The sequence below is a fragment of the Mustela nivalis genome, assembly GCF_964662115.1.
Source record: "Mustela nivalis genome assembly, chromosome: 10".
Classification (NCBI taxonomy): domain Eukaryota; kingdom Metazoa; phylum Chordata; class Mammalia; order Carnivora; family Mustelidae; genus Mustela; species Mustela nivalis.
Window position 1 is genome coordinate 89,026,523 of NC_139029.1, and position 12,013 is coordinate 89,038,535.

The 12,013-nt window shown below is 40.6% G+C and overlaps 1 protein-coding gene across 7 annotated transcripts in view; it reads left to right on the plus strand.

Moving 5' to 3' along the window:
* The window catches only part of NTNG1 (netrin G1), a 344,202-nt gene that overhangs the window by 267,164 nt on the left and 65,025 nt on the right, over positions 1-12,013 (plus strand). For all 7 annotated transcript variants that reach the window (XM_082688264.1, XM_082688266.1, XM_082688268.1 and 4 more), the window contains exon 5: positions 6,304-6,330. In XM_082688264.1, the coding sequence (XP_082544390.1) occupies positions 6,304-6,330 (27 nt within the window). The remainder of the gene's footprint in view (positions 1-6,303; positions 6,331-12,013) is intronic.

The window sequence follows — 12,013 nt, forward strand, 5'->3', positions numbered from 1 at the left end:
TGGAACGTGTGGTCTTCATGGCTCAAGAGCTCCAACACAAGGGTCTTCAATCTCTGACAGGAAGAGTCAGTCAGCTATCTTGGCGGAAACAAAATGGGAAAAAGACTCACTTTCTTTTCATGGTTGCTCACGGCTGGCTGATGTTCACAGACCTCCCCAAATGGCATTCATGGCCTCAAGTGACTTGAGCACTGTCAGGCTCTGTCCACCATCCTTTGAGACTCAGAACCCCAATTCTATCAACACAGTAAGAGAGCACTCCCTACTCAGAGCACTTTCTTCATGTGTAGGACCCCAGCTGCTGGCCCAATATCTAAAACCAGAATACCAAATTATTCATGTACAACCACCCATCCACAGTCTTTATCTGAAGCTCATGGAACCAGGTATAATTTGGACTTCAAAATTGTTAGGATTTCGTAATACATATATTGTAGATGCATAATTTAACCATACGTACAGCACAATATGATGTAGCACCACTTAATCAAACATTTCAGTATTTCCGCAGCAAACCTGTGATTATTCTCAACTCACACCTCTTCCAGTTACGTTTTGCCACCAAATTAGTTCAGAGCATGGTATGTTGTGCTGCGGGTGAATTTTAGGAGAAAAAAAAAAAGAGAGAGAGAGGAAAAACCTTTTAGTTTTCAGAGTCTTTTTGTTTGTTTGTTTTTGTGTTTTGAAGATTGGAGATAAATACAATAAACTAAGGGATAGTGTAGAGTGGTGGTTATAGGCTCAAGCTCTGGAATCTGGACCTCTAGATTCAAATCTCATTTTCCTTCCCAACTGATAGAGACGACATTGGGCAAGCTCTTTGTGTTTGAGTTTCCCCCATCTGTAAAATAAACCTGAGTGCTGACCTCGTAAGGTTGTCATAAAAATTAAATCAATTAATACACTTAAGGTATTTAGAACAGAGGCAGCAACATAGTAAGCACACAATAAAGTGAGATGCTGTTGTCATGACAGTTTCACTGAGATCTAACACCATGGACTCAACCCAGCCTGGTGAGTAAATTCTCCCTTTAGAGACAGCAACTATCTAGGGAGATAAGTTGTGTCTAAATCCCAATTTATTCATCCAAAACATGAAATAACTGTGATGGTATTCAGAATAGTAATTATGGCCAGTGTATTCTCTCCCTTGTAATTAAAACTCTTCTCAGAGCCAGATAATAATCAGAAGGTTGCTTGCTTAGCATGGGACAGGAAAATATGACTTGAATGCCAATAACATGAGGCTGAAACATCCTGACACACCCATCCTGTCACACAGTAAGCTTCCCTAATGCCGACAGAACACTGGAGGTCTGAGAGCTTGCAGGGTACCCCTCCCTCTTCCTGAGACAATGCTAGCCCAATGCTCCTCTTTCTATGCTTCCTCCTTCTCATTGGCTGTTCTCCTGTTCTTCCCATATGTCAGTAGGCTACCTCAGGCTGCTGTCACCTCTGTCAAGTCTGTCACATACATTCAGGTCCTAGACCGCTTCTGTTGTTGTAAGATGACTTTAGCTGTCTTTGATTGGATCATTTATATGTTAGTTCCATAGCACAGTTCTATGAAGGCAACTTTATTTCCCTCCACTTTCAAGTTCCTAGCAGACAGCTCACTATACCTCCTATTAACACAGTGGTGCCAAGGACCAGGGCTGGAAGGACACTGGAAATAATTCTCCAGATTATGAATGAGTCTTCAGAATATTTTCTTCCTCATCACCCCCCACCCCCAACCAACTTCAACTGGGTTTTTTGGAGTTCTAGCTCCTGATGGCTGTAGCCTGGTTTCTTCTGAAGACCTAGTAGTCTACTTAATGGGCTTTTTCTCAAGCCATCTGTCACAACAGGGGCAATATTTCCTCTCAATTTGAGGCATACCAAATCTGTGTGCCTTCTGATTTCCTCCATGAAAAGCTGCTGACTTTGCTTTGATTCTCAGAAGGAGTTATGGCTTTTAGCACTGCATCAATCTGCTTCAGAAGATTAGGATGTTTATTTTTGAGATCGCCATCACATTGCCTAACTGGGCCCCCTTTAGCCATTTACTTGGTGGGAGAGTTAGTAAAATAGCAAGAAGTAGGAGAAAGAGAAGAAAACAATTATATAATTCTGCTAAGTTCTCATCCTCTTAATTGCAGCAGAATTCCTTCAAAACAAACATTAAAATAAATATAGGAGTGGGGAGGGCCAGTGGAGGAGGAACTAACTGAAAGAGCATTTATACTGAACACCTGCTCATTCTTTTAGCACAGGAAGCCCTTTGGCATATTCAACATGTGTGTGTGTCTCTGATTGAAGTACCATTTCTCTTCTAGAAGAAGCAGTAGTATTAAACTCATGTGCCATGTACTACAGAACCTTCTGGTGAAGTTCATGCATACCTGGGCTTTGTTTCCTCTGTGCAAGTTGAGCAGTGTCTCAGCAGACAAGAACTAGGAATTACCTCTTCCAATGTTGAATAGAAAGGTGCTGATTTGGACAAGACTCTTGCTTCTGTTCGTGCCTTCAGTTTCCTCTTTTGTAAAGTGGAGGGCTTGATGAGATTATTGCTTAACTCCCTTTCTGCTCTTCATTTTTAAATGACTCTGAATTAGCTTATCTGGTATCCTGCTTCCTTTCTGTCTACCTATGTCATCTCTTTATCTTTCATGAGTATTTTTGAGGTTGTTTCAGAGAAGGATTTCACCTAAGAAGCTTAAATTTCAGGATTCCTCCCTAGGATCCTTCTAAACTTTAAAAAAAAAAATCAATGTCATATTTAATTTTATATTTTAAAGGTAATATTTTTTTTCTCAAAGAGAGCTCCCAGATTTGAAATATGCTTTAGACCCCACAACATCTGTATTTGCCCCCAGGGTGGCTTAGGGAAAAAGACAAATACAAATAAGAATATCCAAATAGGAGTTTAAATAGAAGATGTGAGAGAAGGAATAGAAGGTAAATAAGCCAAATAGGAAGTGAGTTTACCCAGATGAGCTCCAGGTTGTGTTTTTGAGTCTCTTGACTTCCTGGAAGGCAAAGTTGTGAGAGGCATCTGTACATTGTATAACTGTGGTTATTGGAGTGGAGGAAATGTTCAGAGGGAACAAACATATCCACTTGTACTGAACTCTGAGAAATGTTGCAGTGAAACATTTTATATGGGACAAGATCATACCATTGCCATAAGTATTTTCACTAGGATAGAAAATTCTTGGCTACCAGTGATAAAGTTTTGCTCAAATATACTCGAGCAGCTCTTCTGTATCAGGCATTGTCCCAAGAAGATACTAGACATACAGAAAAGAACGAGACATGGTGACTGCCCCTCAGACCTCTCAGACAAACACAAACAATTATAAATGTAAGTTGGTAAGTTTCTCAGGGAGGCCTACCCAAGGAGGTGTGCGATCACAGGGAGTGACTAATTCACATTCAGGAGATGAAGAGAAAGGGAAGAGATAACCTCCAAGCTCAGTTCTAAAGGTAAAAATATTGTTTACATAATGCTTGTCACATCACAGGGAATGTTAAAACAAAAACAAAAACAAAAACAAACCTGCCAACGTGTGTCTAGAGTTTCCCTGAGCCTAATCTGACTTTCATTATCATGGTTTATGGGCGTTGTCTCTGTTGTCAGGTGGAATTAGATTCATTGATGCATCCCTCCAAGACCCCCAAAGAAACCCACCTTTCATGAAATGAATTGTAGCCTCCTTGTCTTATTCCTTAGGCATCTGGCAGACATCGCATGGCTTGTTCCTAGCCTTTTTAAGGCATGCAGTGGATTTATTAAATTCTTTAGTTGTCTGTAGGGAACAAAAAGCAAGGTGTTTGAACATTACAATAAGGACCATTTGGGGAAAAAAGTAACAATTGAAAATATACTCATGGGCATCCCTTGGTGTTCAGTTATTTGTTCTTCAAAAATCTTTATCCCAATGAAAAGTTTAAAAATCTTTTCCAAGCAATTCCCATTTTACAGCAATAGCTAGAAAGGAACTCACCTGGCAACACCTCAAAAGTTGTGAGCCACAGAATGAGGAAGAGGATGAATTTCCAACATCCAAAATGTTAGGGAATAGAAAACATCTTCATGAGGAAAATAAGATCTCATAAATGGCCTCGCCTCGAGAGGCTTGTAGAGCTGCAGTGAACACTGCTCCCCGCGCTGGCATCCCCAAAGGAAGGAAACATGTCGGCATCTTCCTTGAGCAGCAAGTACTGCATCAGACAGTCTTGTGGGCTGGCTCGCCTTTGCATCTGGCCAAACAGCCTGGAACTTCACCTTGCATTATACATGGCCCTCTAACTCCGGGTAAGTTTGAAAACGCCCGGAAAGTCTCTTCCTGCCAACCTAACTCCCATTCTCCTTGATGGATTACAAAAGGCGAGCAGTTCCAATGCAGCAGGATTTGCAATCACGGGGAACTCTGGAGCTTCTGCAGTTGATACTAAAATTGTGATGCTGCCATCATACCTCACTCAATAGGGGATTTAGAAAGAAAAAAAAAAAAAAAAAAGGAAAGATTCAGTACCAAGTCACTGTCAGGCTATATCGAAGACAGTCTGCTGAAGTGTGGGGTCAGGAATTCAGCAGCCCTTTGAGGAGATTGCATTCAGCTTGAAATTCAGCTCAGAGAACAAGAGTTAAAACAGATTTCCAGTGTGGGTGGGAGAGTGATCAGTAATTAAGCTGAAAGACCCTAAACTCTGTGCATTTAAAATCAAGAGATTTCGAATGTACTTTATAGCTAAAGATAAAATTTTATCGCTCTCAAGTTTTTTGTTTTTGTTTTTGTTTTACATCATGGTAATCTTTAATTCCTCCTCTCCCCTCCCTATGAAGAAATAAGAGCTTTTGGGTTTAAAGACTACCCAGCTCGAAATTTCTGAGTGAGGTACAGTGATTAAACCCGTTATGTTAAATGTTAAATGTTAAAACAAGCAGAGGGCAGTTGTTCAAAGATAAACACAGAAATAGAAGTTTAATGGTTCCTACGTTTACCACCTGTTAGAACTACACTCCAGTGATGTGGAGAAAAGGCTGCACCGCTCATTAACAGCTATCACTTATTGGCTACGTACCATGTGTCAGACATTTTTATGGATTATTTCATTCAGTCCTCACAGCGGCCCTATGCAGTTGATATTATTAACCCCTTTCTGGTGGTGAGGAAACAGGCCTAGAGAGGCTGGGAACTTGCCTGAAATCACCTCGCTGATCCGTTGCCAAGCAGTACTCTCACTCGCTTCTGCCTGAGTCCCATCCTCTGCTCCCATGCGCACCACGACCCAAATTTAGGGGAGGAGATGTAAATCTCCAAGTCTCCCTCGGCCATTATCTATCATAGTTTGCTTGGTTGGTGGGCCGACTGTATCAATAAAAGTACTCCGTAGCAAGGACAGGTAGAGTACACATTGCCCGGCAAGTAACACTTTGAGTACTTTACATACATCTATTTGTGTATCCTTGCAACAACCCTAAGAGGTAGAAAACCATGAATAAGCAGCTTGCCCAAGGTCACACGGTCAGTGAAGGTAAGAGCAAAGCTTCAAACCCAGACAGCCTGCTTCCCAGGCCCCTGCTTTTGGTTGGGAGTTTTCAGGGGACAGACTAAATTCCTATCCACATTTGTACCAAGCCCACTGCATTCTGAAATGGTCCCACCACCTTCACACAACCTGTAAGTTGATGTAGGACCTGGGAGAATGGCTGAAGTCCATGATCAATATGAACAACCTAATGTTCATATGTATCCTTGAATTACTCTTCTCAATTACTCTTCTCAATTAAGTTTCTATTGCAGAGCTTAATCCACATATCTGACATGTAAAAGAGGACTAGAAATGACGGTTCTGTGAAATGAATCAAATAAAAGGCCCAATGACTTTCAGCAGCTAACATATGCATCTCATAACACATCTAAAGAGATCTGGTGCCTACGTGGGTATACGTGTACAGGTCCACATGGTGTATATTTGGCACTCTGTGCCCAGAACATAAGTCTAGCTTAAAATCTGTTTTGAACCACGTACAAATGTTCATTAACCTTACAGGCAAGCACAAACTGTTTGATGTCATGAAGCTTGTCTTGAACCAGCTGTTGAAGTGGAGCATTAATTTTCCAACCCTGCCAAGTTCAGGAGTTCTAGAACAAAAGCAAAATGATTTGGATGGATGAATAGATATCTTGCTTTTTCGTGCATATTTCCTGATGATCTGAATGCTATTAAGTGTTAATTTTCTGAGATGTTTATATTAACGGTGGCATGTATTAATAGCTAACAATTTTTCTTTATTGTTTTCTCTCTCTCCAGGTATCCCCAGTATTTCCAGTATCGGTAGTAAGTAAAAAAAAAAAAAAAAAAAGTCACCATCCAAGTCTAGGCTAGCTTTGTTTTCTTGTTGAGCTCCTAAGATCTCTTTTCCCAGTGTCCATTTCTGATGTAAGAGGGTATTTTCTTTGTGAATTGAACTGTTATGTGTGTTCTCTGCGCAGACAGGGTGAGAGCACAGATGAAATCATTATCCGTGCCTAACTTCTCTGTGGATATCACAGTACCATGGCTTTCCTGAATGCTTTTGACCAATGAAGGCTACCTTCACACAGGTGCGATTACTTAGGTAACCGCAGCTCATTTAGCAAAAATATAAACAGTCCTATTCACTCATATTTAGTAACCAACAACAAATTGAACTTTCTCCTTAGGACTGGATATGGATTTCTCCCCTAATTTTTAAAAGCAGAGAATGAATACCAATGAACACTTTAGGCATATTCGTTAGAACCCAATGAAAACGCCATGAAACCAAGGGGAGGGAATTTTAGTAATTTATTACACTCCAATCTTTGTGAAGGCCTGAAAGAGGCAGGTTGGTGATCATTAGTCTTTCTGGGGGAATGAAGAGGAAAAAAATCAGTATGTCCATTTCTTCCTCTGAAAATACAGTGATCCATCTTCTCCTGACTACTTAGGTTGAAGTGTGATAGAGAACTGGGTACAAAAAATATATGCAGAATTTAGGAATCCAGCTAGTAGAAATTCCTGTGAGAAATCTCTTAGTACAAATAGAAGCAGTTGAAAGAGAAATCCCTCTTCAAGCTTCTGTGAAACATTTCTCCAGTACCATTGCAAAGAGCATTCTCCCGGCTATCAGCTATCGTGGGAGAACCAGGCTGTAGCTCCTTATTCACATGTAAAACAATGACACCCCAACACCAAGCCTGAAATGCTCATTAAGGAAATGCCCCACAGCTTTGCAGAGCAGAACCTTACATGTTCTTACATTTCTCACCCGTTCTCTCTGATGCCTAAATCCTTTGCACGACTGCTGAATAACTCATTCAAAACAGAGTGCTGGGGAGATAGAGATTAGGTACTGCACGTGAAGACAAGAGTTTTCACTGTGGTCTCACCTGTCACGGACTTCGTCATGGGTGCTGGGCCACCCAGGGTGATGGCAGCATGAACAGCAGTTGTTGAATACCCAACATCCATCTTCAGCGCAATACTCTGATAATTTGGATAAAACAGCTTCCCACTTCTGATAAATGCACAGTCAGGTCTTCCAATCTGCAAATCGAGCCAGTTTACTTAAGCTTGGAATTAGACCTGGATGCAGATGTGTTAAGCACTAGACACGTGAAATGCCATGAAAATCAGCGGCTTTGTAAAGAGAGGTAGTGTTCCCCTCCTTTCAGAGACCAGCCTAATGCTGCAGCCTGACCTGTAGGATCTTGCTGAAATGGCATCAGTGCTGCAGACTCGCAGGGGAAACCTTCATAGTTTCCAATAGTCTCTGTGTTCTGCTTTAGTATCTCCCCTGGGATTTGTCTAATTGTGTGAGTATATATATATATATATGTATGTATGTCATGTATACATACACACAGCCCTCCCACAGCGGGCTCCTTTCAGGCCTTGACAATTTCATTTACATATGCCTCTTAGAACAAAAGGGTACCGAGGGGAAGCCAGCTGAGACCGATTATTGAGGCTGCCCCAGCAGCATGACCTGTCAGATTTTCAGAAATGGATGCATGGAAAGCAGTTCTTTGGCGCTGGGGTGTGTTTCTGTTCTGCGTGTCGGTCGTGTGTCGCATGGGATCACCGACTGTATTGCTCACTCAACATCTCATTCGGCCGTCTCCACCACGTGCCCCATCTCTGAGCATCAGCAGATGTTGACCTTTTACACACTGAGTCAGGAAATTCCAGTTTCATTTTGCTTTGTTTTATTTCAAAATCAGTGGTGACCTGAAAGGATGCTTTGTGGTGCCTTTGGAAAATGTATCTACCTTTTTGATCAGGAGCCTAGGAAAATTTAATTCCTTAATGCGGAACCAAAACCCGCTAGCAAACAAAATGATAGTTTGTAACCTGCCTTCTTATGCCTCTGACTGCTCTGCTTGGAGTGCAGTGGGGGTTCCCTCAGATTTCTCCAGCAAACAGGGTGTCAAAGGTGCTAGGAGTCACCCAACATCACACACAACTAGCTTGCTGATTGCTGGCTTTAAAGTCAAGAGATTGATTATAAAAGCCATCAAACAGGATAGGATCTTCTGGGCTGCTTCTGTGGCATTCGCACCTTCCTTCTTTGTGGGCTCATAAGGCGCTCATTGGGTGCACTAGTGGATTCCTTTCCTCTCCAAAGGGCAAGAATTCACACAGAGATGACTTGCTGCCTACTCTAGAGGGCACAGGAATGGGTTTCCAAGGTATACGCTGGAGAAGAATGAGTTGCTTGAATTTTTAACTAAGTTTGGGTGGTTGCCAGGGCTTTTCCCTTTATCCCAGAGAAGGAATCAACCAGCATAATTCCAACCAGTATATAGACAATGCCATTATAACAGATGTAATACCCGTGAGACTCCCATCATCAAAGCATATCTCAAGGAAAGTGAATGATACATCCCATTGATGTAAATTATTGATGTATGTAACCATAAGTTCACATACATATGCTATATACACAATGACTAAAGATTTGGGAGCTGTGATAGGTTTCAGTATAGATCTCAAACTGTCAACACCAGTATTAAGATTCAAAGCATGGACAGAGTGGCCATCCTTTCCGATCATCTGCTAAAAATATTTTTTGAAACAAATTTACCATTAAGGTCATGTGTACCTGCTGTTGTCTATTTTTTTTAGGGAATAGGTTTCCCAACCATTTCGGAGTTCCTTGATTTAAAACTTGGTCATTTTGATGTGCTTTGGCCATGGCTGAAAAAATACTGGTGGTATTGTCAGCAATTAATGAATCCCAAAATAGATCTACAGTCATTTGAGCCTTGTGATCTCTGTTTTTACCTTACCTAATGTGGCAGTAATTCATTCAGGTTTCATTTTTTTTATGTATACAAAATGTAACTTATGCTTAGAAGTAAACATTCACAATTTTATCCAAGTGAACATTTGTTGATGCTGATGATGCCGATTAATAGTTGGTTTGGTGTGGATGTTTTTGCTAGAGTGATAAACTAATCATTACCTTCTAGCATATATTATCTGCTCCTTAGTCCTGAAGAGCAAGTGATTTCACTAATTATGTTTAACAGTATAAAGACCATAATTAGAACAAGAACTGGCCTAATGGACAAATAGCTTTGTGTGGGTGATTATCACTTAAGAAAGGAGATGACAGATGAGTCAGAGATTAAAGGTAGGGCAGCCATTGACATGAAAGATCACCATTTCAAACAACTTCGTATTTTTTAATAATTAAAAATATGTCTCAGGATAGCCCCAAAAGAGAAAGGTAAACATTCTGGGGAACCAAGGATACATTACTTCTTTAAATTACTTTTGAGTGATTGAGCTCATGGCATATAAAGCATAGAATATTGATGGAGGAGTTTGACTGTCCCCTCCTCTCTACCTCTTTCAATTAGAAATAATGGTTTACTTCAGGGAAATATTACATTTTTCCTGTTTTCTCTTATAATGAGCATTGCCTTCATCCTGGAGTTAAAACTTCATCTCTAATTTGATTTAATTGACAAGACTGTTAAACAAGGGAAGTGCTGCCCGCAGGGATCCATCAGCCTGGAGAGAAAACCCAGAGATGTTTTCTTACTTGAAAATATTTGATGCCAGTTGGAGACCTTGTAAAAGTTGTTTTCCAGACAGCATCTAAATATTTTTGTTCGGTAGCCGTTTACTGTAGAAATCTGAATCGTGAGGAAAATAACAAGGTTAATCATTTCCCTACCCAGGGGTAATTAATAATCATGTTCATGCTATCCAGAGAGCTGCAGTGCTTGTTTGTTTTCTTCCCTTTGCTTTAATACTTCTAAATCCCCCAAATAAAAGTTTCATTTGAATTGCCCTTTAACTAATTAGGTTTTATATAATGAGGAAGAAAATGTACAGGGTAGTGTAGCTATATGGCAAATTGCATGGTGTGCTACGTTAATTTTGAACTGTTTGCTGATGTTCTGGAAGGAAAGCTCAGGTCCCAGGTGAAGCACCTTTGGGACTTTGTTATATCGTGTGCCCAGTATCCTCATCACAGATCCATTTCATATTTGTGTAACTAGCATTTCACATTCATGAAAACTTTGTGGTTATCCTAAAACTGAATGAACATTAGCACATAGCTGCTGCTTTAATCCTGAAGAATATATCAAATATTACAATGAAGGAGGGGCAAGTATCTTTTACCTAAAAAAAGGGAAAAAGAAAAGGAGCAGTTTAGCAATGCTATCAACCATTGCCCACTTTGAGCAATTTGATGTTTTTCATGCGTTAACCTCTCCCCAGGTGAAGTTAGAATGTCAAGCCACTTTTTAAGTGTGAGCTGCTATCTGTCCTTTGCTGTTATCTCTGTGTGGGGCATCGGGACGTTCCTAGCTTGACCAAAGATTTGCCAAGATCTCTGAAAGGGCCCACGATGAACCTTCGAACATGTAACTGTGAACTTCTGCACTAAGGGTGTACGTATCGCTGACATCTTCTTGGAGTATAAATAAGGAGCTGGCCAACTAACGGCTTCACTTCCCGGGAAGGATGAGACAGAGCTTTTACTCCGAGCTGGAGGGAGATGTTCACATATGTCTATAGAATATGTCCATTTTACAAATGGCGAGTGAGTCCGAGGCTCAGAGTGGCCAAGTAACTTGACCAGTATAATAGGATGAGGAGGCTCAGAGTGGCCAAGTAACTTGACCAGTATAATAGGATGTGGAAGACACTAAAAGTTATGCTCATAACGTTACACCACATGGAAGAGGTTAGAAAGAAAAATTCTAGATTTATTTATTCTTGCCACAAACTCTTTCCAATCCACCACACAGCACTTTACACCTGTTGATTCCTGAATTGAACTATTTTTTGCGCAGGTAAATTTAGTGTCGTGGAGAAAAACAGAGGTTCATTTTCTTGTACCTCACTGTGTTGTCAGCAGAAGTTACAAACATTATGCATGAGGAGAGGGGGTAGGGGACTGTGACCCTCCACCCCATTAATGTATGGCCTTCCTCTACCACTAAACATCCTCAGTATTCTGAGGAAGATGGGAAATGTAGATATGTCAAGTGTAGTCTAGAACATGAGATAGCTCATGAAATTTGCCATTCAAATTGTGAAACGTGTTTGTACATATCGTATGACAATAAAAATTCAAATTTCTTTCTTTATCAATATAGCCACTTATAGCAAAAATAAAATGCTGTGTGCTATCTCAAGGACAGACTTACCACTATCACATTAAGCTTTATCTTCCCCACCAGTTTAATGACACTGTAGTTCCGAGGACAGGCAGCTTGCTGTGAAGATGATAAGATTACCTCCATAGGCCCCAGAGATTTCTTCTAGAGAGTTTTAGGGTTTTCTATAGATTCCTTTCTAGGCATCAGTAATGTTTGCAGATTCTCTGAGTAATAGCAGGAGTCACTATATAAACCCAAAGTGAACTTGTGACTTTGTCTCTACCTAATATTTTCCTCACACTCTCCTGGAAAAAAGATGTTCCAGGAAGGCCCACTAACATCCCCTTAGCAATGGCTTTTCATATCCATGGTGG